Below are 20,583 nucleotides of genomic sequence, written 5' to 3'. Positions count from 1 at the left end.
TCCGAGAGGACTTCTAGACCTCCTGTTCGATATGGTCTTCTTCTTGAAGGGGATCAAGATGAACCCGACATTGGATGTGATCCAAGAAACTTCAAGGAAGCAATTTCTGATGCGGATTCAAATTTATGGCTTGAAGCTATGCAGTCTGAATTGGATTCAATGCATAAAAACCAAGTTTGGTCTTTAGTAGATCCTCCTGATGGAATTGTTCCAATAGGGTGTAAATGGATCTACAAGAGAAAGCTTGGGCGTGATGGTAAGGTATTGACCTACAAGGCGCGATTGGTGGCGAAAGGTTACACTCAAAGACAAGGAGTTGACTATGATGAAACCTTTTCACCAGTTGCAATGTTCAAGTCCATAAGAATCCTTATTGCCATAGCTGCATGGTATGACTATGAGATATGGCAAATGGATGTGAAGACTGCTTTTCTTAATGGAGACATTAAGGAAGAAATCTATATGAAGCAGCCAGAGGGGTTCACATCCATGGGAAGCGAGCATAAGGTATGCAAGCTTCAGAGATCAATTTATGGTCTAAAACAAGCATCAAGAAGTTGGAACCAGAAATTTGATGAAATAATAAAAGATTTTGGTTTCATCAAGAACCCGGAGGAACCATGCGTGTACAAGAAAGTAGTTAAGGATGCTGTGACATTCTTAGTACTTTATGTTGATGACATCCTACTCATTGGGAATGATGTAGGGATGTTGCAGTCAACAAAGATATGGTTATCAGGTAGATTCTCGATGAAGGATTTGGGTGAGGCATCCTACATTCTTGGGATACAGATCTATAGAGATAGATCTAAGAGAATGATAGGACTCACACAATCAACCTACATCGACACCATATTGAAACGGTTTTCAATGGATGGGTCCAAGAGAGGACATCTACCCATGTGTCATGGAGTTTCTTTATCCAAGTCTATGTGTCCCAAGACTGATGCAGAGATAGAGAATATGACACATGTACCATATGCGTCAGCTATAGGTAGTATCATGTATGGGATGATATCTACCAGATCGGATGTAGCATTTGCTCTGAGTGTCACGAGCAGATATCAGTCTAATCCTGGTCAAATGCATTGGAAAGTCGTGAAGGACATTCTTAAGTACTTACGAAGGACTAAGAATATGTTCATGGTCTATGGAGGACGAGAACTCAAATTGGAAGGCTATACCGACTCTAGCTTCCAAAGTGACGTGGATGACTCGAAGACAACCTCTGGATTTGTATTCATGCTCAATGGCGGTGCTGTCTCTTGGAAGAGTTCCAAGCAGGACACCACAGCGGATTCCACCACTGAGGCTGAATACATTGCAGCATCAGCTGCTGCTAAAGAGGCCGTTTGGATGAGGAATTTCGTCCAAGAGTTGGGCGTCATTCCTGAATTTGTTGGTCCAGTCCCGGTGTACTGCGACAACACGGGTGCCGTTGCTCAAGCAAAGGAACCAAGGTCTCATCAAAGATCCAAACACGTACTGAGGAAATACCACATCATCCGGGAGATTGTGGAAAGAGGAGACATCACTGTCGAACGAGTGGCCTCTGCAGACAATATCGCTGATCCGCTTACTAAGCCCTTGCCAGGACCATTGTTTGACAAACATCGCGAAGCAATGGGTCTACGTAGTATGACTAGTTGGCTATAGGGCAAGTGGGAGATTGAAAGAGTGGGTGCCCAGTGAGCCAACTTGTGGCTATGGGCTTTGATGACTCTTTGTAAAAACAATCTTTTGTTTAATGTAATTTACACTTTTATTAATGGCAATGACTTTATATTACTTCATATTGTTATATTGTGATATACTATTGTTGTTTTGATAAAGACCTTGAATATACTATAGTGTATGTAAGATGTTGTAGAACATGGAGATGTCTATCATGAAATACATCTTATAGTCACTGTATATTCTAAACTGTTCCTAGTCGATTGAGCCGTCCGATAATAAGGATAAGGATCGCTCGAGTTTGAGACTAGCATTTGCAATGCGGAGTACCACGTTTCATTGGTAGGGAACATGGAGATGTTCGAAGCATGCAAATGGATATTCATAGGATGAATAATCGAACTACCCTATCCGGACTTTCCAAGTGGTTATCACTTATCGAGTGGATAAAGTCCGCGGTTTTGGTTGTACACCATTAGTTCTTACGACTTGAAACATCATGGAGACTCTATATGCTAGTGCTGTGCTTTGACTCGTTTACCGACTCTATGGGGGTCATCAGGTGTCGAGATTGGGTACAGTTACGACACATATAGGAGTCGATGCATTGTTGTCAAGGATTCACCACATACTTGCGAGTGTGGATATCCTATGCGATCTGAGGAGATATTAGTGTGACAAATCTCTGGCCAGAGTACTTGATGTGATTTAAGAAATGGTTTCTTAGTAGCACATGCGATGTCACTAATTTGATCTTCAAGATGTATTGCATAGTTATCGAATCTTGAGCGACTCTCGATATACCAATGGTTGTTGATTCGATCGGGATATATGGATGAAGGGACCGTACTGTACGCTAACCAAAATCTACTGGTTCTTGTAGGCACTATCAGTGATACCTAGGGAATCATGGGGCGATGTTGCTAGGCGCTTTACCATGATTCGTTGGGCAAGTCGGAAATCGTTGTTCCGAGTCACAAGGAGTTGTGAGCCCACGGCTAGCTGTATCCCTGAACCATTGAGGGTCACACAGTGTAATGGAGTTTTTAATCCCCGTTGAGATAGTTAAATTTAAAGAGTTAAATTTAATGAATAAAGAAGTTGGACTTCTTAAATAAGAGTAAGGGAGTAGGATTTCCTAAAATGACATAGGGATGGACATTTTTGGAAACCACTGAATACGGATTCAGGAAAATTTATCTTGACTTTAAAATGTGCAGAAATGGTTTCTGTGCACATTGGTAAAATCGGTTTATCAATCGAAGTCACGATGAATTTTATATTAATTTCTGAACGTGCGGGCTTTGCTTGTCGGGCCTCAACTTATGACTAATGGGCCCTAAGCTGTTAGTGGCCTGCATTATAAATAAGTTATTGCAGTACAAAAATTACACACAACTGGTCATAATTTTGAGAGCAAAATTTCGAAACCCTCCTCTCTCTCAAAGTAATCGGCCGAACCCCTCCCTCTCTGTCAGAGAATTTCCGGTCTGTGATTTTTAATTGCAGTCAGGAATAACGAATCAGATTCGTTTAATCTCTTCGCAGAAAAACTTCTGACAGATTTTCTAGTGCAATCTGTCAGAGGGATTTAAACCTCATTCGTGGACCTGATTGAAGGAGTTCATCAGTTCCTGGGAGATACAAGAAGCGCAGAGAAATCTGTGTGGTGTCCAATAATCTCGCTTCGAGATTGAAGGTAAAATTTAATAATTGTTATTTGAATTTTACACTCACAATAATTTAATCGTTGAATGGTTGATACCCACACCATGGAATTGTTCCATGATAAAAAAAAAATTTTAAACTTCCGCTGCACCGGGTATCAATCGTGATTGATCTGAACGCCAGTTTTCCAACAGTATCATGGTTATTGATCTAAATAATGTGACAATAACGTTAGAAGGTAAATGAAAACTAAACTGACTAAGTATATAATATGTAATCAAAAGAAAACTAATTTAAATCATCATGCAAACATGGCGATTTTATTCAAATAAAAATAATCCTAAGTGATGTCATAAAATTTAAAGTAACTTTTATAAGATACACGTAAGAGACTCTTCACATTCTTAATCATAAAAGACACAATTACTCTTCGATATCTGTGAGTATGTACTATAAAAGGAAGTATTTCAGTGGAAATTATATCACATAAGAAAAAAATGGAAGCACTAAAACAAGAGTATGAAAATCTTGTTGAACAGAAGGTGGCTCTGCTGAAATCGAAGGTCATCTCTATTGAGTCACGGGGAATAGAGTTTCTCAATCCTGTATATGCCCGTCGCTTGGAGAAGTACAAGCAGAGGCTTGAGAACAATGACCATGCTTATGTCCTTTGTAGAGAGGGCATTCAACTGCTGCTGCTGAAGAAGGATTTGAAGATGGTCTCACTCCTTGCTGCCTTTGAATAAATAGATGATGGTGAGCTAGTTGAATGAATGAATTTCTGAAAAATGGCAGTAGAGTTTGAGATAGAAATTGTAATCAATCATTATTAATAAATATTTTTTATTTTTCTGCCAAATGTGTTCCTCTCATCGTCTTTCTTTATGAATCTTTGATAAACTGCTCAACAAAGAAAATAATGCACAAGTAAATAAGTTCTCCCTTAAATGTTCTTTTAAAGGAAACTAAATTTGATAAAGAGCGTTAAAGAAAAATAACATAACATGAGTTTAGAAAATTTTCAGTTTGTCTATCACTCGATGGAAGCTAAACTGGTTCATAACTTAAACTGAACTTTTCAGTTTCAGTCTTGTGCTTAAAGACTTGCCCAGTTGCCCCTGTGCTAGACTGATGAAAAATTTTGTCACATAAAAATAGTTCTTTCTAACTCATGTTAACTCAATGAGTCCTAAAATATTTCTAAAGTAAGAAAACTTAGTCTCTGGAAGAGGTTTTGTGAAGATATCCGCAACTTGTTGTTCAGTTGAGATGTGTTCCAGTCGGATGTTCTTCTTGAGTGCATGATCTCGGATGAAATGATGTCTGACATCGATATGTTCAGTTCTTGAATGAAGAGTGTGATTGTAAGAGATAGCAATTGTGATGGTATTATCGCAGAATATAGGTGATTCTTTTGCTCAATTCCATAATCCCTCAACTGTTGTTGCATCCAGAGCAGTTGAGCACAACAGCTTCCTGCAGCTAGATACTCTGCTTCTGTTGTAGAGGTTGCTATAGATGTTTTCTTTTTGCTAAACCAAGAAATCAGTCTATCCCCTAAGAATTGACATGACCCGATTGTAATTTTTCTATCTAGTTTACATCCAGCATAATCTGCATCTGAGTATCAAACTTGGTTGAATGAATTATCCTTAGCATATCACAGTCCAACATTCTGAGTTCCTTTAAGATACTTCAGTATCCACTTGGAAGCTATGTAGTGTGATTGCTTTGGATTTGATTGAAACCTAGAACAAAGACAAACTGCAAAATACAATATCAGTTCTACTAGCAGTTAAGTAAAGAAGTGACCCAATTAGACCTCGATACATGGTTGCCTCAACTGACATTCCCCCTTCATCTTTATCAGGTTTAATCGATGAGCTCATGGGAGTAGTGGCAGCTGTGCAGTTTTCCATTCCGAACTTTTTGATGAGTTCCTTGGTGTATTTGTTTTGACTTATAAATACTCCATTCTCCAATTGCCGAAATTGTAAACCGAGAAAGAAGTCCAGTTCACCCATCATGCTCATCTCGAATCTTTCCTACATTAACTTAGAAAATCTCTTGCATAGTTTGGGGTTAGTTGACCCAAAAATAATATCATCGACATATATTTGAACAAGAAGTGTGTGATCAACTTTTGTGAATTTAAATAAGGTTTTATCAACTGTGCCTATAGTAAATTCATGTTCAATAAGAAATTTGGTTAGGGTATCATACCAAGCTCTAGGAGTCTGTTTCAGTCCATATAGTGCTTTGTTTAGATGAAAAACGTGGTCTGGAAATTGATGATTTATGAATCCCGGCGGCTGCTCAACAAAGACTTCTTCTTGAAGTTTTCCATTTAGGAAAGAACTTTTGGCATCCATTTGATATACCTTGAAATCTTTGAATGATGCATAGGCAAGGAACATTCTTATTGATTCCAGTCTAGCTATTGGTGCATTTTCATCATAGTCAATTCATTTCTCTTGCCTATACCCTTGAGCAACTAATCTTGCTTTGTTCCTGATAACAGTTCCATCTTCATTTAAATTGTTTCTGAGTACCCATCGAGTACCTATAACTGATTGGTGAGATGGTCTTGGAACAAGATCCCAGACTGAATTTCTAGTAAATTGATTTAGTTCTTCTTGCATAGCCTCTATCCAGCAACTGTCAGCCAGTGCACCATCAATTTTCTTTGGCTCTTTTTGTGATATGAAGGCTGCATGAAGAAATTCTTTGATCATTTTCCCTCTTGTTCTCAAAGGTGCTATTGGATTTCCTATCACCAGAGCTGATAAGTGAGCTTGCATAAAATCTTCCAATCATCAAAGTCCTCGTTAGAGAACATAGGAATCTTGCTGAATGAAGACATTTTGGAAAAGTGTTCAGAGGCAAGATAAAGACCTCTTTCTGATGCCACTTGTTAGGATTGGTTTAGAGTGTATAGGGGGGTGAATACACTTAAAAATATTTTAACGAGTAGGGATTGAATTCAATCGGTTAATGATTGAATTCTATGTTTATCTTGATGTCTAATGTAATTTGACAAACTGAGTATGTGCGGAAATATGTCAAATTATAGATTTGAACACTTAGAAAAGAACAATGTATGCAAGATAGATAGTAGGTAGGTAAACTGAAAACATACAATGAACACAATGAGATGTTTATGGATGTTCGGAGATTTAAATTACTCCTACGTCAACCCTTCTTCCTCCTCGGAAGGATATCACTAGAAGACTTTGAATTTTACAAGAAATTTGCAAAATCCCAATCCAGTTTAGGACTTATACACTTCCTAAACAAGAACTCCTAGTTACAACTCAGTTTCAGTCCTAGAATGATAAAGTACAGATGTTTACAACTCGATTGACTTGGCACAAAAATGATCCTTCAATGATCAAAATATCAGTTTGAGTGTTTGTGCTTCTAGTTCTTTGATCGATTTCCAAGCTTTGAGATTTCAAATATTCACATTAATCGAATTTGGCAAAATTTGTTCTTCAATAGATGCAAATCCTTATTTATACTCTTCGGATGCCAATGATAATAAATTCAAAATGGATCTTCAGATAAAATTTCAAATTATTCCCGTTGAAATTGTCATTTTCATGAACAATCTCTGAAGCCGACATTTTCCTTTGGATCGCGGCACTAACTTATGCAGAATGTGTCAGAGTACGGAAAATTTTATCCAAAAAGGTGCGAGGGTAAACTGACAATAGATCAGTTTAGTGTCTTCATTTTAGTTGACTTGAATACTATCAGTTGATGCGCTTTTTTCTTTATGTGGTAGTTTTGGTTTAGGCTTAGTGTTTCAGTTTAGCATCATGTCAGTTTTATCTTCAGTTTAGTACTATATTTTGTCAACACCAAAACTTAATTTCTCAACATGATATATGTTCACTTATCTTTAGGCTGGGACTTCATAGACTCTGTACTACTAAACCAGTTTTTTAGAGATACGTAAATATTGACTGAGATATCTGTGATATGATGAATGATTATCCTGTAATGCATGTATGAACATGTGTTAATCACATTGGTCGCTCAGCTCTTGTTTCTTGTAAATGTGTGACATCTACTGGATCCATGGAACATCATCTGCGGTACTTATCTAAGACAATGTATGTCCAAGATGATCACGGTCAGTATTTGTGGCATCCAATTGATTTTTGGAACATCGAGCTCATACTGGGGTTCTTACAGTCTAAGCATGAGTTTCAATTTTTTAATCCCGATTAACCAAAGGAGTCCTTGCATATAAACATGTGTACTCATACATTGCGTACATGGAAATTTTACTCACGTCCTTGATTCTATCATGGAGGCCACATTTGATGGTGCGACTTGCAAGTTGTTCAGGCAGAAGGTGAATCAATGTTCAGTCAATTACCACTACCTAGGAGCAGAGGGCACGGTTGGTTTTAATTTAAGGATATTTCTATTTTTTATTGTAATTCGATTGGGTTATATAATTAATTCTCAAGTTTTCTGTTATATTCAATTATTTATATGTTAATAATATAATTAAGTTAATTACATGTTTATCGAATGATTAGTAATGGATCTCGGACATGAAGAAAATACGTTGGATTAATTAGAATTTGAAAGAAAATTAAAAGAACTCATGTAAAACAATCTCACAAATCAATTTTATGAGATATATTTCTTATTTAGGTCACACATGAAAAATTATTGATTTTTATGTCAAAAGTATTATTTTTATTTGTAAATATGAACAGTATTGACTCGTCCTAAGGATAAAGATCCGTGGGACCGTCTAACAAAATACCTACTCAAAAATTAATTAACTTAACGGAAGATAATGAAAATAACATTAAATTTCAAAATTCATGTTAATTACTCATATGTGAATAATTTGAAAAAAAAATATTTTTTTAAAAAATAAACATTGGAATACGCAATTTTTTTCTCATATTTGATTTTATCGTATCATTTTCTTTTGTCATATTCTTATCGCAATGATCTTTCGCCATATTTTATTAAAATAATCTATAATTATAATCCACAAGAAAGAGTTGGTTGGAAAAAAATATTACAAATTATAAAATTAGAAACTCTAAAAAAAATATTCAAATGATCTTTTATTTTCTTTTATTTAAGTAATCTATAAATAAAAATCATAAAAAATGTTAGTTGCAAAAGACTTTGATTTAAACAAATAAGTTCAAATAGACACGAGATTCTCCCTAAGTGTAATAGAGTTTCCTAAGTCATTCAGTTTATATTTAAGTATTTCTAACCATATTATCGAGGGCTAGTTAAGAGAAGTGTGCTACCGAGTTTGTAGTAAAATTGTGCTCAGTTGAGGCGCTTTCGACTTCTACAGACTAACAATAAATGGAATTATTGTCCCGAATCCTTAATAGTTATTTGTAGTATCTACTTGATTAGCAAATACTTCTAGATTTAAAAAAAATAGTGATATGACATTCACTTATCTTTAGAGTGGTACTTAGACTCTGTTCTCCTAAACCAGTTTTTTAGAGGTACATAACTATTGACATAGGTATCCAACTGAATATGCATGTTTATGTATTGCATTATTATCTATCATACGATGAATTTTTATCTCGTCATGTTATGTATGAACATGTGATAATCATGTTGAGTCTGATATCCCTTGAGATAGTCAGTTTAGTTGGATCGCTCAGCTCTTGTTTCTTGTAGTCGTGTGACACCTACTGGATCAATAAAGCAGCGTGTGCGGTTACCTATGATAGTATTTGTCCAAGATTACTGTCAGTATTTGAGGATACCACATTCGAAGAGGCAACTTGCAAGTTGTTCAGGAAGTGAATCGATGTTCAATCAGTTATCAGGACCTAAGAGTAGAGGGTATTGTTGGTTTTAATTTAAGGAAATTTCTATCTTTTATTATGATTTGAGATTTCAGTTATCTTCAGTTATTTATGTGTTAATGTTGTAATTAAGATAATTACATGGTTATCAAGTTATTAGTAGTGGGTCCCGGTAGGATAACAAGTAAAAATGATTTAAAAAATTTAAACAAAAAAATTAGCACATTAATTTTTTGACCATATTTTATTTAATTAGTTTTTAAATTCAAACCATAAATTTTTTTTAAAAAAACAAATTAGATATCGAAAAACAAGCAGCATGATATAGTTGATATTATCATTTATATATAATTTATTCATATAATTTATGATTAATGATCACTTGTGGAATAAAGATCAGCTTAGAAATAAAACTCTGAAAAAAAAAGCATATAACTTTTATATTTACACATATAATTTGTGGCTAATTTCTACAAGTAAAATAAAGAGATTATAGAATTATAAAATCTAAAAAAAATCATATCAAGATGATATTTTTTCTTAAGTAAATGATAAATGTAATTAAAATATTTTGGTTGTAGATTGTTTTTTAAACACATTAATTGTAGTCAAAGAAGACACAAAATATTGATTGCAATAAAATTTATTTAAGCACCTAAGTTTTAGCTTTATTTTTAAAATAATCAATGCACATAAAGACAAAGTGTGATGAAAAACCAAACAAACAATGACAAAAAAAAAATGAGAAAATGAAAAAAAAAAAAACAATTAATTCTAGCGTTATTTTAAAAATAATCAATGGACTTGTTAATGATAAAGTGTTATGAAAAAAAAAAACAAACAATGCACAAAATAATTAATGAGAAATAAAAAAATAAATTAATTTTTAAATTTAAACTAAAAAATATTGGTTGCAAAAATTTTTTATTTGAAAACATAAGTTTTAGCTAACAACCACAAGTAAAGAGATAAAAAATAAGAATTCAAATGAAAAAAAGAAAAAGAAAAATATAGCTCACAATAATTTTTTCGCTATGTTTTATGCAAGTAATGTATACACATAAACCAAATAAATTAAATTAATTAGAAAGTCACAAAGAAATCCCCATTAATTAAAGTCATTAAACAAACAAAAACATTTTTTTAAATTTACAATGGAACTTGCATATTTATATATAAAAAATAATATTTTTGTAAATTTACAAATCACAATTAAAGAGATAAGAAATAAGAATTCAAATGGAAAAAAAATAGCTCACAATAATTTTTTTCCATGTTTTATGCAAGTAATGTATAAACAAGTAAATGATAAATGTAATCCAACCAATTGTTGCAGAAATTTTTTTAAAACACATTATAGTTGTAGTCGACCCCACAAAATATTGGTTGCAACAAAATTTATTTAAGCACATAAGTTCTAGTTTTATTTTTAAAATAATCAATGGACATAGAGACAAAGTTTGAAGAAAAACCAAACAAACAATGCCAAAAAATATTAATGAGAAAATGAAAACAAAACAATTATTTCTAGCCTTATTTTAAAAATAATCAATGGACTTGTTAAAGATAAAGTGTTATGAAAAAAAACAAACAAACAATTAAATTAATTTGTAAATTTCAACTAAAAAATATTGGTTGCAAAAAAATTTTTATTTGAAAACATAACTCTTAGCTAACAACCACAACTAAAGAGGTAAAAAAAATAAGAATACAAATGAAAAAAAAATAGATAGCTCACAATAATTTTTCACCATGTTTTATGAGAGTAATGTATAAACATAAACCATATAAATTAAATTAATTAGAAAGGCGCCAAAAAAAACCTCATTAATTAAAATCATTAAACAAACAAGGAGATATTTGTAAATTCACAATAGAACTTGCATATTTATATATAAATAAATAATAAAAATAAAAAGTAATATTTGAAAACATAAGTTTTGGCAAACAACCACTACTAAAGAGATAAGAAATAATAATTCAAATGAGAAAATAAATAGCTTACAAAATTTTTCACCATGTTTTATACAAGTATTGTTTAAACATAAAATACATAACTTAAATTCATTAGAAAGTAATAAAAAAAACTCATTAATTAAAGTTATTAAACACACATTAGGACAGCCATGTAAATTCACACTAAAACCCACAATATATATATATATATATATATATATATATTACACTACAAAAATACATGAATAAATAGTGTAGGATACGTGGACCTAGTTGAAAAATATTAGTTTTTTTATGTCTAAGGCTTTACTTTGCAGGTATCGACCAGAGCAAAACCTTACTCCTTTATTTTTATTGTTCATCTAATCCATTATTTTTAAAAATTAAAAACTAAAAGCATCACGTTTTCGAGGTTCCAGAAAAGATCAGTATATATTAAGGCTTGGTTAATGTTTTTTTTTTTCAAAACAGTAATACATAAAATTTAAATTTTGACATCTTTACCCTTAAAATCGAAAATTCTGACTTTTTGTTGTATTTGATTTGATCATTTTCTACTAATAACGGATAAGAGTATGATAAATTCATTCTATACCTTCTATATATTTTTATCTCTTGAACCCATAGTATAAATGAATCATAATTGGCCGATTTAAAATTTTTTAATGAATCGAGGCATTAAAATTTTGAAGAGATTAAAATGCGGTTGGAATTCAAAATTATTTCAAGCGTACATAAATTCATGCCACAATAGTGTGGATGCACAAGAATTGCACAAATTTTTTTTTTGAACTCATTTATTTTATTTTTTCAAAAAAAGAAGAATTGCACAGTTTTAAATTAACTTTTCAATATAGTTACACACAACCACAAAAAAAACGTCAATTGCTTTCTTTTAATTTGTTAAGGAAATATAACAATTTATTGCATAAATCATAATACATCATATAGAATTAAATTAATATCGACCCTGCGCAGGAGCTATGGAGGATAAATGACATTGCAAATCATCCCAACGGTGGAACCGCGGGCCGTTGCTCTATCATTTCATAATACAGAACAAATTTATCCTGCATCCAAACAAGAGAAAAAATTAACCAAGTAAACCCCAATTCTCAGGTTTGGAAAAGTGTGCTACATATAATGTCAAAAACACAATGTCTTAAATCAAAATTCATTTTTTTAAATTTTTTTATATGACTTGCGAGGTAAAAAAATGCATTAATTGTGCGAGTCTTGTGCTACAAACGTGCTCGAAGTAAAATTTGCATTGTGCAAGTCTTATGCTACAAACGTGCTTGAAAATGTGTTAGTAATGGTATCGAACCCTACGTTCACCATTTACACAAACTCGGATACTCATTTGAGAGGCAACTCGATATTCAATATCGCTAACCTGTCTTATCGTCTGCCATGTAGAAGGGTCAAAAAAGACGTAGCTACCTACTTCAAAAATAGCATTCCTTACAACAGGGACCGAGTTCTGGTCCCTTGTGAAGCACATGCGAAGCTCTCTATGGAAGTACCACCCTCTGTCATGTCTGCAAAGAAATTGGGAACTTAAAGTATGTAAAGTAATAAAAATACCTAGAAAAAAATGTTGTCGCTACCGCACACTGAAAAAAAAAAGAGAAATGTAAATCAAATATCTCGAAGCAAAAATCTTACAATTATTTGCTGCGAAGAGTTGCGCCTGATCTTGTGGCATACTGCAAGATATATATGAGTCAAAATCCACAAACATAAACAAAACTGAACCTAAGCTTTAAATTATTGAAAGACCCAAATCCATCTACTTACCTGTAAAAAATGTAAAATAACATAGCAAGATCGAATTTCTTGAAGAGACTTTGCTGCACGAATAAAACTCGATGCATTATTTAATAACAACGTTAGCCGAATATGTTTACAGTATTTAACCAATGAAAGGAATAAAAGGACACCTTTAGTGGAGGAGGTTGTTCGGAATTGTAGCAATCGGAAATATCATACTTGGTTCCTTCTTTGGCAGGTTCAACAGACCATGGAGAAGCAAACTTTGGATGCAAAGGCTCCAAAGAATTTAACTCGAGGCCAAGGGAATGTGGATCAACTCCCATAGCGAGAGAGGTTTTAGCATGATTGGCCCCTTTGACGGTTTTTAATAGACCAAGCAGCCCTTAGTCATCAGGTCCAAGAAGGGAGCCTTGCACCACCTCTTTACCTCCCAAGGGATTGTAGAAGCGAGATTGAGGTTGAGGTTGTTGAAAATGCTGATATTTCTGCATAAGATGACCATAGAGTTAAAAGTAAGTAGATACAATATCCTCTGTTTTCTTGGTCATTGAGGGAAAAAAATCTTCAATGAAGAAAGTTCCTAGAAATGAAATTACAAACAATTTTGATCATTCGGAGCTTAATTCACAATCGAAATTAAGAATATGTTGTGCATAACCGAGAACCATCTCGATTGCCTGAAGTCGGAAAAGAAAACCCGTTCCACTTATTGAAGAATCGTGACATTGTTGAAGTGAATAATTGTATGCATTTATAGCACCAAACATAAAACCAGTAGTTCTTCCCATCTATTAGACAAAAGGTATTTAAAAAATCGTAATATAATATAAATTATTAAAAAATTGAATTCGTGAGTTTCTTTATGCATTTATATATGATAGATTATTACATTGGGGAAAAAACACCACTGACAAACATTACACTTTAATTTACTTTAAAATAAAAGCTTTACTTAATTAATTAATTAATAAATGGTGTTTTTTCTCCATGTAATCCAACATAAATGCATGTAGAAAACTTATTTGTTTTTAATAATCTATATGATTTTGCGATTTGTTTTTTTATTAATTTATTTAAAGTTAAACATAATGAGAAATAAATAAAGTCAAATATTAAGAATTCTATATGATAAGCCCCATTTAATTAAAAACTATGATAAATTAAATTGCTTTAAATGTAAAAAAATCGACAGTGAAGATTACATGCATTAAATATTTTTTTTATTTTTCTCCTGTTTTTTGACAATTTTTAAATAGCATAATATTACGTACCTAGATTGTTTGAATTTACACGAAACATGTTCAAAATTATGAATAGAATAATTAAAATATTTTGAATAATTATCTAATGTGAGTTTGAATAGAAGATTTTAAATATTTTCACATAAAAAAAAGGTAGTAAGATGCAAATTTTACATACTAATAATTTATACATGATTTACATATAAAGAATTATTTACCAAAAATCGTAAATTGACAATCATCCGTCATGCATACGTAAAATTTCAATACACAAAAAACAGACCAGCCTATTATTCCCTCAAATAATTTACATGAAATAACATTATATTAGATGATTTGTTGGGAATAAAACAATAAAAACTTGTGTCTTCATTGAAAATTAGTAAAAGATATGATCATATTACAAAAATAAAATTTATTAACCCCAAATAAATATTTGAAAGAACAATGGTAGAGAACTGTAGACAATCGAGTGTCCTTCTATATAAAGAAGAGTCTCATATCAATTCCAACCACCCAACTAATTATTCTGAAAGTATCCTTCTCCTCAACATCTCCTGCTCTTCAGTGAGAACTTTATTCCTATAAATCAAACACGTCTAAATTTTTTTTTGTAAGGAAAAATTGGTTGCACATAAACAGATTTTGGTGTTGTCCTAAGGTGTTGACAACACCTACAAAAACACCTTAAGTAATACGCAGTGGAAAATAATAAAACATGAATAAAATAAACAAACAACCAAATAAATAGACTCAGATATTTAAGTAAGGGTATAAAATACTCTTGCAACGCCTCAAGAAAAAACTTTCACTAGAAAATAATTCCAAGAGTTTACAAAACCCTAAAACTAATGAATTATTTCAAAAATCAATTTTCTCAAAACATGTGTGAAAATAAATAATAAAAGCAACTCCTAAAAATTCTATGCAAGATATAATAAATAAATCGAAGCATGGAGTTGAAATCTTGATGACTAAAACACACGAGAAACATGAGATTGGATCTTCAATGCTCTAAAAATTCCTCAGGTCGATCAAACAAGGCCACGACTTCAAATATTCTTCAAAACTTCTGCAGAATACACATGCATATGCTTTCTAGAAAAACTCTATCTCGGTCGTTCCTCTCTCGGTGTATCTAAGTGCACGATCTCCTTCACATATATATAGCCAAGAATCCTTCTTCAATATGTTTTCTTGTAGCCGTAGGATTCTTGATTCATGTTGATCTCTATTTTTTCTTGATCAAATCAAATCTACAAAATAAGGAATAAAAGATTAGTTAGATACGAGAAAATTAAATATTTTAATCAAGCATAATATCTCAAATCTACTAATTAAGGAAATATTAAAGTTTATCACAAAATTACTTCATGCCCAAGAAAGGTAAAAGACTTTTAAATATAATCTTTTTGGGCTTAAGGAATTTTAGGAATAAAATATTCCCTTCAATCTCCCCATTTTTTCCTTTTTGGACAAAACACTTATTAATTCAAAACATATAAAATCAACTCCCCCTTTATCAAAACTCCTCTGAATATAAGAACGGTTCTTCCCCTAAGTATAAGCAGAGGTGTTGTCACAAGATGTTGACAACATCTAGCTAAAACAATCCAAATCAACAATCATATGTAAAAGGAGAAACACATAACACGCAACACCTATTTCTTTGTTTTTTTTTCTTTTTTTTTTTATCAATTGTAAAGCCTATTTCTAGTAAAGCATATTAGTTTTATTTTTTTGGCCCAACCTATATGGCTATATGGGCTTTTTTTTGGAGGCCCAGTGTGGGCACTACACAAGCTTCGCCCATGATCGAAATAGTTTATTAATGTTTTACTTATTTTGAAATTATGTTGCAGTTATAATTAAGTGGAAAATGTGGAGACCAAAGACATCAAACAAGTCTAATTCAAACCGTGCAGATATCAATGCAAGAACTAATTATATGAGTCCCTAGCTATGCTACCCCATTTGGTTCATCTAGTGTTGTTTCAAATGATTCTGGTGGTATACATTCCAAGTTTCTTGATTTAATATAAATACTGTAATGCTTGATTTAACGAATTTCTTTTTTTTTTTTTCCAATATTGCAGGAAACAATAATGAAATTCACGATAATATTCGAGGGAATTTTACTTCGTATTTTCTTGGTTCTTTTGAATCAAGAAATTCAACAAATATTTTCAATCTTCCAAGTGGAATTCAACAAAGTCAAGAGGGTTTGTTGAGTATGCGAAACATATCACATGTATTAACCAATGAACATCCCAGGTACAACTACACTGTACACAACTAATTATCTAAAATTGCAATAGAAAAATCTCTTCAAAAAATTTCTTTGTAAGTATACAAGAAGTAATCTTATCAGCAAATAGTCTTAAATATGATCTCTACTATCTATTTTGTTGAGAAATCCTTATAAATTGTATTTTACCGGCCGATCCAGTTACCTCTTGAAAACTCACATGGGCATTTGGACATCACAAAAAGTGGGGTATAAAATTTTCAAATAAGTAAATTCAATTTATTTGCAATGTATTGAATCTAGAATCTTTTCATCATATTTTATGATTTCAGGGCCACCGTTGTTTCCGAATAAGCCATCTTTGATTCCAAATAAGAGACATACAAGACAGATTGTCAATTCTTTTGGTGGCTTTGTTAGTACAGATAATAGCGGTTCGAGTTCTACTGTGTTGGCTAATGTCCCTAGTTCTGCTACCGGCTTAAACTTTTCTGGTATCTACTATACATTCATCACATATGATTTCCTAAGTAGTACAACAATAGTGGTAGAATCACATTTGAAAATTGAGAAGTTTAGCATGACATGTTCTATGTGGATAACCTAAATTATCCATATGTTAGTTTTTCATGATGTTTGGTTAGCAATAACGATATTGCAAAATTTTACATAAGTCGCATTGAAACATTCTTTGCTTTCATTTATGGATATACGTACAAATCATGAAAACTAAATTATTGCAAAATATATTTATCGATTTCATTATATTATTCAAGTAACATTTGAATCTCTTAGCTCCTTGTATGACCTCAATCCTTGAAAATTCTCATATCGAGGCTCCCATGCCACGTCTTTCACCAAACCAATATTTAAATGAGACCGTTCATTTTAGTTTTATTGGATTGTTAGATGACCCAAATGGCGGTGATGATGTTAGTGTCGGTATCAATGACTTAAGCTACTATTCTTCTGTTGGTGATCCTCAAGGTCAACCAGGTAATTACAATTAAAAAAACTCAATTTTTTAAATTGTTGTTTTTTCTATAGTAATGGATGTTTTTTTTACAGGTTTAAAGCGAATCAGTAACTTTAGATTTTTTCAACATGATCAATATTTTGACATTCCAAATTAAGGTTTTTCCGCTTGGTCACCGTTTCAAGGTGTTTTAATTCTCATTGTAATAAATTTTATTAACTTTTTAAGGGTATTTATTATAAGTGAATTTTGAAATTTAAATACCATGTAGTACCGAGATGATATTTTAACAAAATCCAATATGACATTGAACATCAAGCTTTCAAATTATACATAAAATATTTACACAGATAGAATTTTGATACTCCATCTATAACCTCAAACTACTCTACACAAATTTCATAACCAATTAAAATGTTTATATATGCACATGATAGATACCAAACACTCCAGATATTTTCAAACAGTTTTAGAATTTCCTAGATACATGTTCCATGATAATATGTTCTTGTTGTTAATTTAATGTCAATAATGGTTTCTACCATATCCATGTTCTCTTTCCTTAAATATAAACTTGGTGTTTCTAATGTATTTCCCATTTTTTTTTTTCCATTTTGGATTGTAGGAAATGAGACTCTCTACAACATGTATTTAATAAATCTACTCCTATGACGGAAAACTTAAAATCATCGCAATTAGCGACATAATAAATTATATTGTCGCTATATTTTGCGGCAAAATTTGGAAAGGGTCGCTGAATGATGTGTTTTTTTACAGTGCCCAACTCTCAACTATATCTAGTTATTTCTTCATTTGGGTGAGGAAAAGATTATAAGCATGAGAAATATCAAGTTAAAAATACATCCTCATGAATATTTATGTAGACCTGATAATTTTTTTTGCATATTTTAATTTTCCGTTATTTGTAATTTTAAAACATAGTATATGTCATATATTGTTGTGAACAATAAAAAAAGACTTTTAAGAAATGGACAAACCAACAACACTTTAGTAGAATATAACAGAATAGATTCACACACATATATCATGTTCTCTATTTTTAGCCTCAAATTTGTGTAATATTTGGTTCGAAATCATGCGTATGAAAAATTGAGTTTTTGCTTGGTTTTCATGTGTTTCATCATGAAAATGAATGGCTTTCAATTTCATCCAATTTCGATTTGTCTAGTCTTACTTCAATGGAATATTTATCATTACTTGAGCTTGACATATGAATCTATAATTACCTTTTTTGCCAATATGGTAGGTGGCCTTAACTTCGGAAGTCTCATTGATTATAACAAAACACAACGCCAAAAAGAACATGTAGTGCAGCCTCAGCAATACCCAGTAAGTTGATGTACTTCAAGATGAGGTTTACTTGAACATCCGTATGTATCAACCTGATTCTTAAATACCTTTTGTCTAATAGACGCGAATAACTCCTGGTTTTATGTTTGGTGCTATAAATGCATACAATTATTCACTTCAACAATGTCATGATTCTTCAATAAGTGAAATCGGGTTTTCTTTTCCAACTTCAGGCAATCGAGATGGTTCCCGGGTATGCACAACGTATTCTTAATTTCGATTGTGATTTAACCTCAATTCTACAATCCATTGGGAGGTAAAGAGGTGGTGCAAGGCTCTCTTCTTGGACCTGATGACTATGGGCTGCTTGGTCTATTAAAAACCGTCAAAGGGGCCAATCATGATAAAACCAATCTCGCTATGGGAGTTGATCCACATTCCCTTGTCCTCGAGTTAAATTATTTGGAGCCTTTGTATCCAAAGTTTGCTTCTCCATGGTCTGTTGAACCTGCCAAAGAAGGAACCAAGTATGATATTCCCGATTGCTACAATTCCGAACAACCTCTTCCACTAAAGGTGTCATTTTATTCCTTTCATTGGTTAAATACTGTAAATATATTCGGCTAACGTTGTTATTAAATAATGCATCGTGTTTTATTCGTGCAGCAAAGTCTCTTCAAGAAATTCGATCTTGCTATGTTATTTTACATTTTTTACAGGTAAGTAGATGGATTTGGGTCTTTCAATAATTTAAATCTTAGGTTCAGTTTTGTTTATGTTTGTGGATTTTGTCTCCTATATATCTTGCAGTATGCCACAAGATCAGGCGCAACTCTTCGCAGCAAATGAATTGTAAGACTTTTGCATCGAGATATTTGATTTACATTTCTCTTTTTTTTTTTCAGTGTGCATTTCATTGTTGGTAAAACATTTTTTTATAGGTATTTATGTTACTTTACATACTTTAAGTTTCCAATTTCTTTGAAGGAATGACAGAGGGTGGTACTTCCACAGAGAGCTTCGCATGTGGTTCACAAGGGACCAGAACTCGGTCCCTGCTGTAAGGAATGCTACTTTTGAAGTAGGTAGCTATGTCTGTTTCGACCCTTCTACATGGCAGACGATTAGACAGGTTAGCGATATGGAATATCGAGTTGCCTCTCAAATGAGTATCCGAGTTTGTGTAAATGGTGAACGTAGGGTTTGATACCATTACCAATACATTTTCAAGCACATTTGTAGCATAAGACTTGCACAATGCATATTACTTCGAGCATGTTTGTAGCATAAGACTCGCACAATTAATGCAAGTCACATAAAAAATTTATAAAAAATAAATTTTGATTTAAGACATTGTGTTTTTGACATTATATGTAGCACACTTTTCCAAACCTGAGAATTGGGGTTTACTTAGTTAATTTTTTTCTCTTGTTTGGATGCAGGATAAATTTGTTCTGTATTATGAAATGATAGAGAAACGGCCCGCGGTTCCACCGTAGGGATGATTTGCAATGTCATTTCTCCTCCATAGCTCCTGCTCAAGGTCGATATTAATTTAATTCTATATGATGTATTATGATTTATGCAATTAATTGTAATATTTCCTTAACAAATTAAAAGAAAGCAATTGACATTTTTTTGTGGTTGTGTGTAACTATATTGAAAAGTTAATTTAAAACTGTGCAATTCTTCTATTTTTTGAAAAAATAAAATAAATGAGTTCAAAAAAAAAATTTGTGCAATTCTTGTGCATCCACACTATTGTGGCATGAATTTATGTACACTTGAAATAATTTTGAATTCCAACCGCATTTTAATCTCTTCAAAATTTTAATGTTTCGATTCATTAAAACATTTTAAATTGGCCAATTATAATTCATCTATACAAAGGGTTCAAGAGATAAAAATATATAGAAG

At 32.3% G+C, this 20,583-nt stretch overlaps 2 protein-coding genes across 2 annotated transcripts; one reads left to right on the top strand and one right to left on the bottom strand.

Moving 5' to 3' along the window:
- Positions 1–12,121: 12,121 nt before the first annotated feature.
- On the bottom strand, positions 12,122–13,213 carry LOC140862982 (probable NOT transcription complex subunit VIP2). Its single transcript, XM_073266047.1, has 4 exons — positions 13,058–13,213; positions 12,915–12,967; positions 12,511–12,655; positions 12,122–12,184 (listed from the first exon to the last, which is right to left on the bottom strand). The coding sequence occupies exons 1-4, from the start codon at positions 13,211–13,213 to the stop codon at positions 12,122–12,124; spliced, it is 417 nt and encodes a 138-aa protein (XP_073122148.1).
- Positions 13,214–16,392: 3,179 nt separating this feature from the next.
- Positions 16,393–20,165, top strand: LOC140862977 (probable NOT transcription complex subunit VIP2). The gene is made up of 11 exons (XM_073266034.1): positions 16,393–16,405; positions 16,712–16,873; positions 17,289–17,375; positions 17,448–17,462; positions 18,623–18,705; positions 18,788–18,899; positions 18,983–19,242; positions 19,333–19,385; positions 19,477–19,518; positions 19,654–19,798; positions 20,109–20,165. The coding sequence occupies exons 1-11, from the start codon at positions 16,393–16,395 to the stop codon at positions 20,163–20,165; spliced, it is 1,029 nt and encodes a 342-aa protein (XP_073122135.1).
- The last annotated feature ends 418 nt before the right edge of the window (positions 20,166–20,583 follow it).

The sequence above is a fragment of the Henckelia pumila genome, chromosome 1 (genome assembly GCF_033568475.1).
Source record: "Henckelia pumila isolate YLH828 chromosome 1, ASM3356847v2, whole genome shotgun sequence".
NCBI classification, from domain to species: domain Eukaryota; kingdom Viridiplantae; phylum Streptophyta; class Magnoliopsida; order Lamiales; family Gesneriaceae; genus Henckelia; species Henckelia pumila.
Note: the sequence above shows the minus strand (reverse complement) of the source record. Positions and strands in the feature narration are given on the sequence as shown.

Bases quoted from the DNA above. Each gene is read 5' to 3' on its own strand.
- LOC140862982 (XM_073266047.1), bottom strand. From the start codon at position 13,213: ATGGGAGTTGATCCACATTCCCTTGGCCTCGAGTTAAATTCTTTGGAG. The intron at 12,968-13,057 runs GTGTCCTTTTAT...TTATTCGTGCAG, and splicing joins AACAACCTCCTCCACTAAAG to CAAAGTCTCTTCAAGAAATT. The intron at 12,185-12,510 runs GTTAGCGATATT...GTTTGGATGCAG, and splicing joins CATGGCAGACGATAAGACAG to GATAAATTTGTTCTGTATTA.
- LOC140862977 (XM_073266034.1), top strand. The intron at 19,519-19,653 runs GTAAGACTTTTG...ATTTCTTTGAAG, and splicing joins CTCTTCGCAGCAAATGAATT to GAATGACAGAGGGTGGTACT. The intron at 19,799-20,108 runs GTTAGCGATATG...GTTTGGATGCAG, and splicing joins CATGGCAGACGATTAGACAG to GATAAATTTGTTCTGTATTA.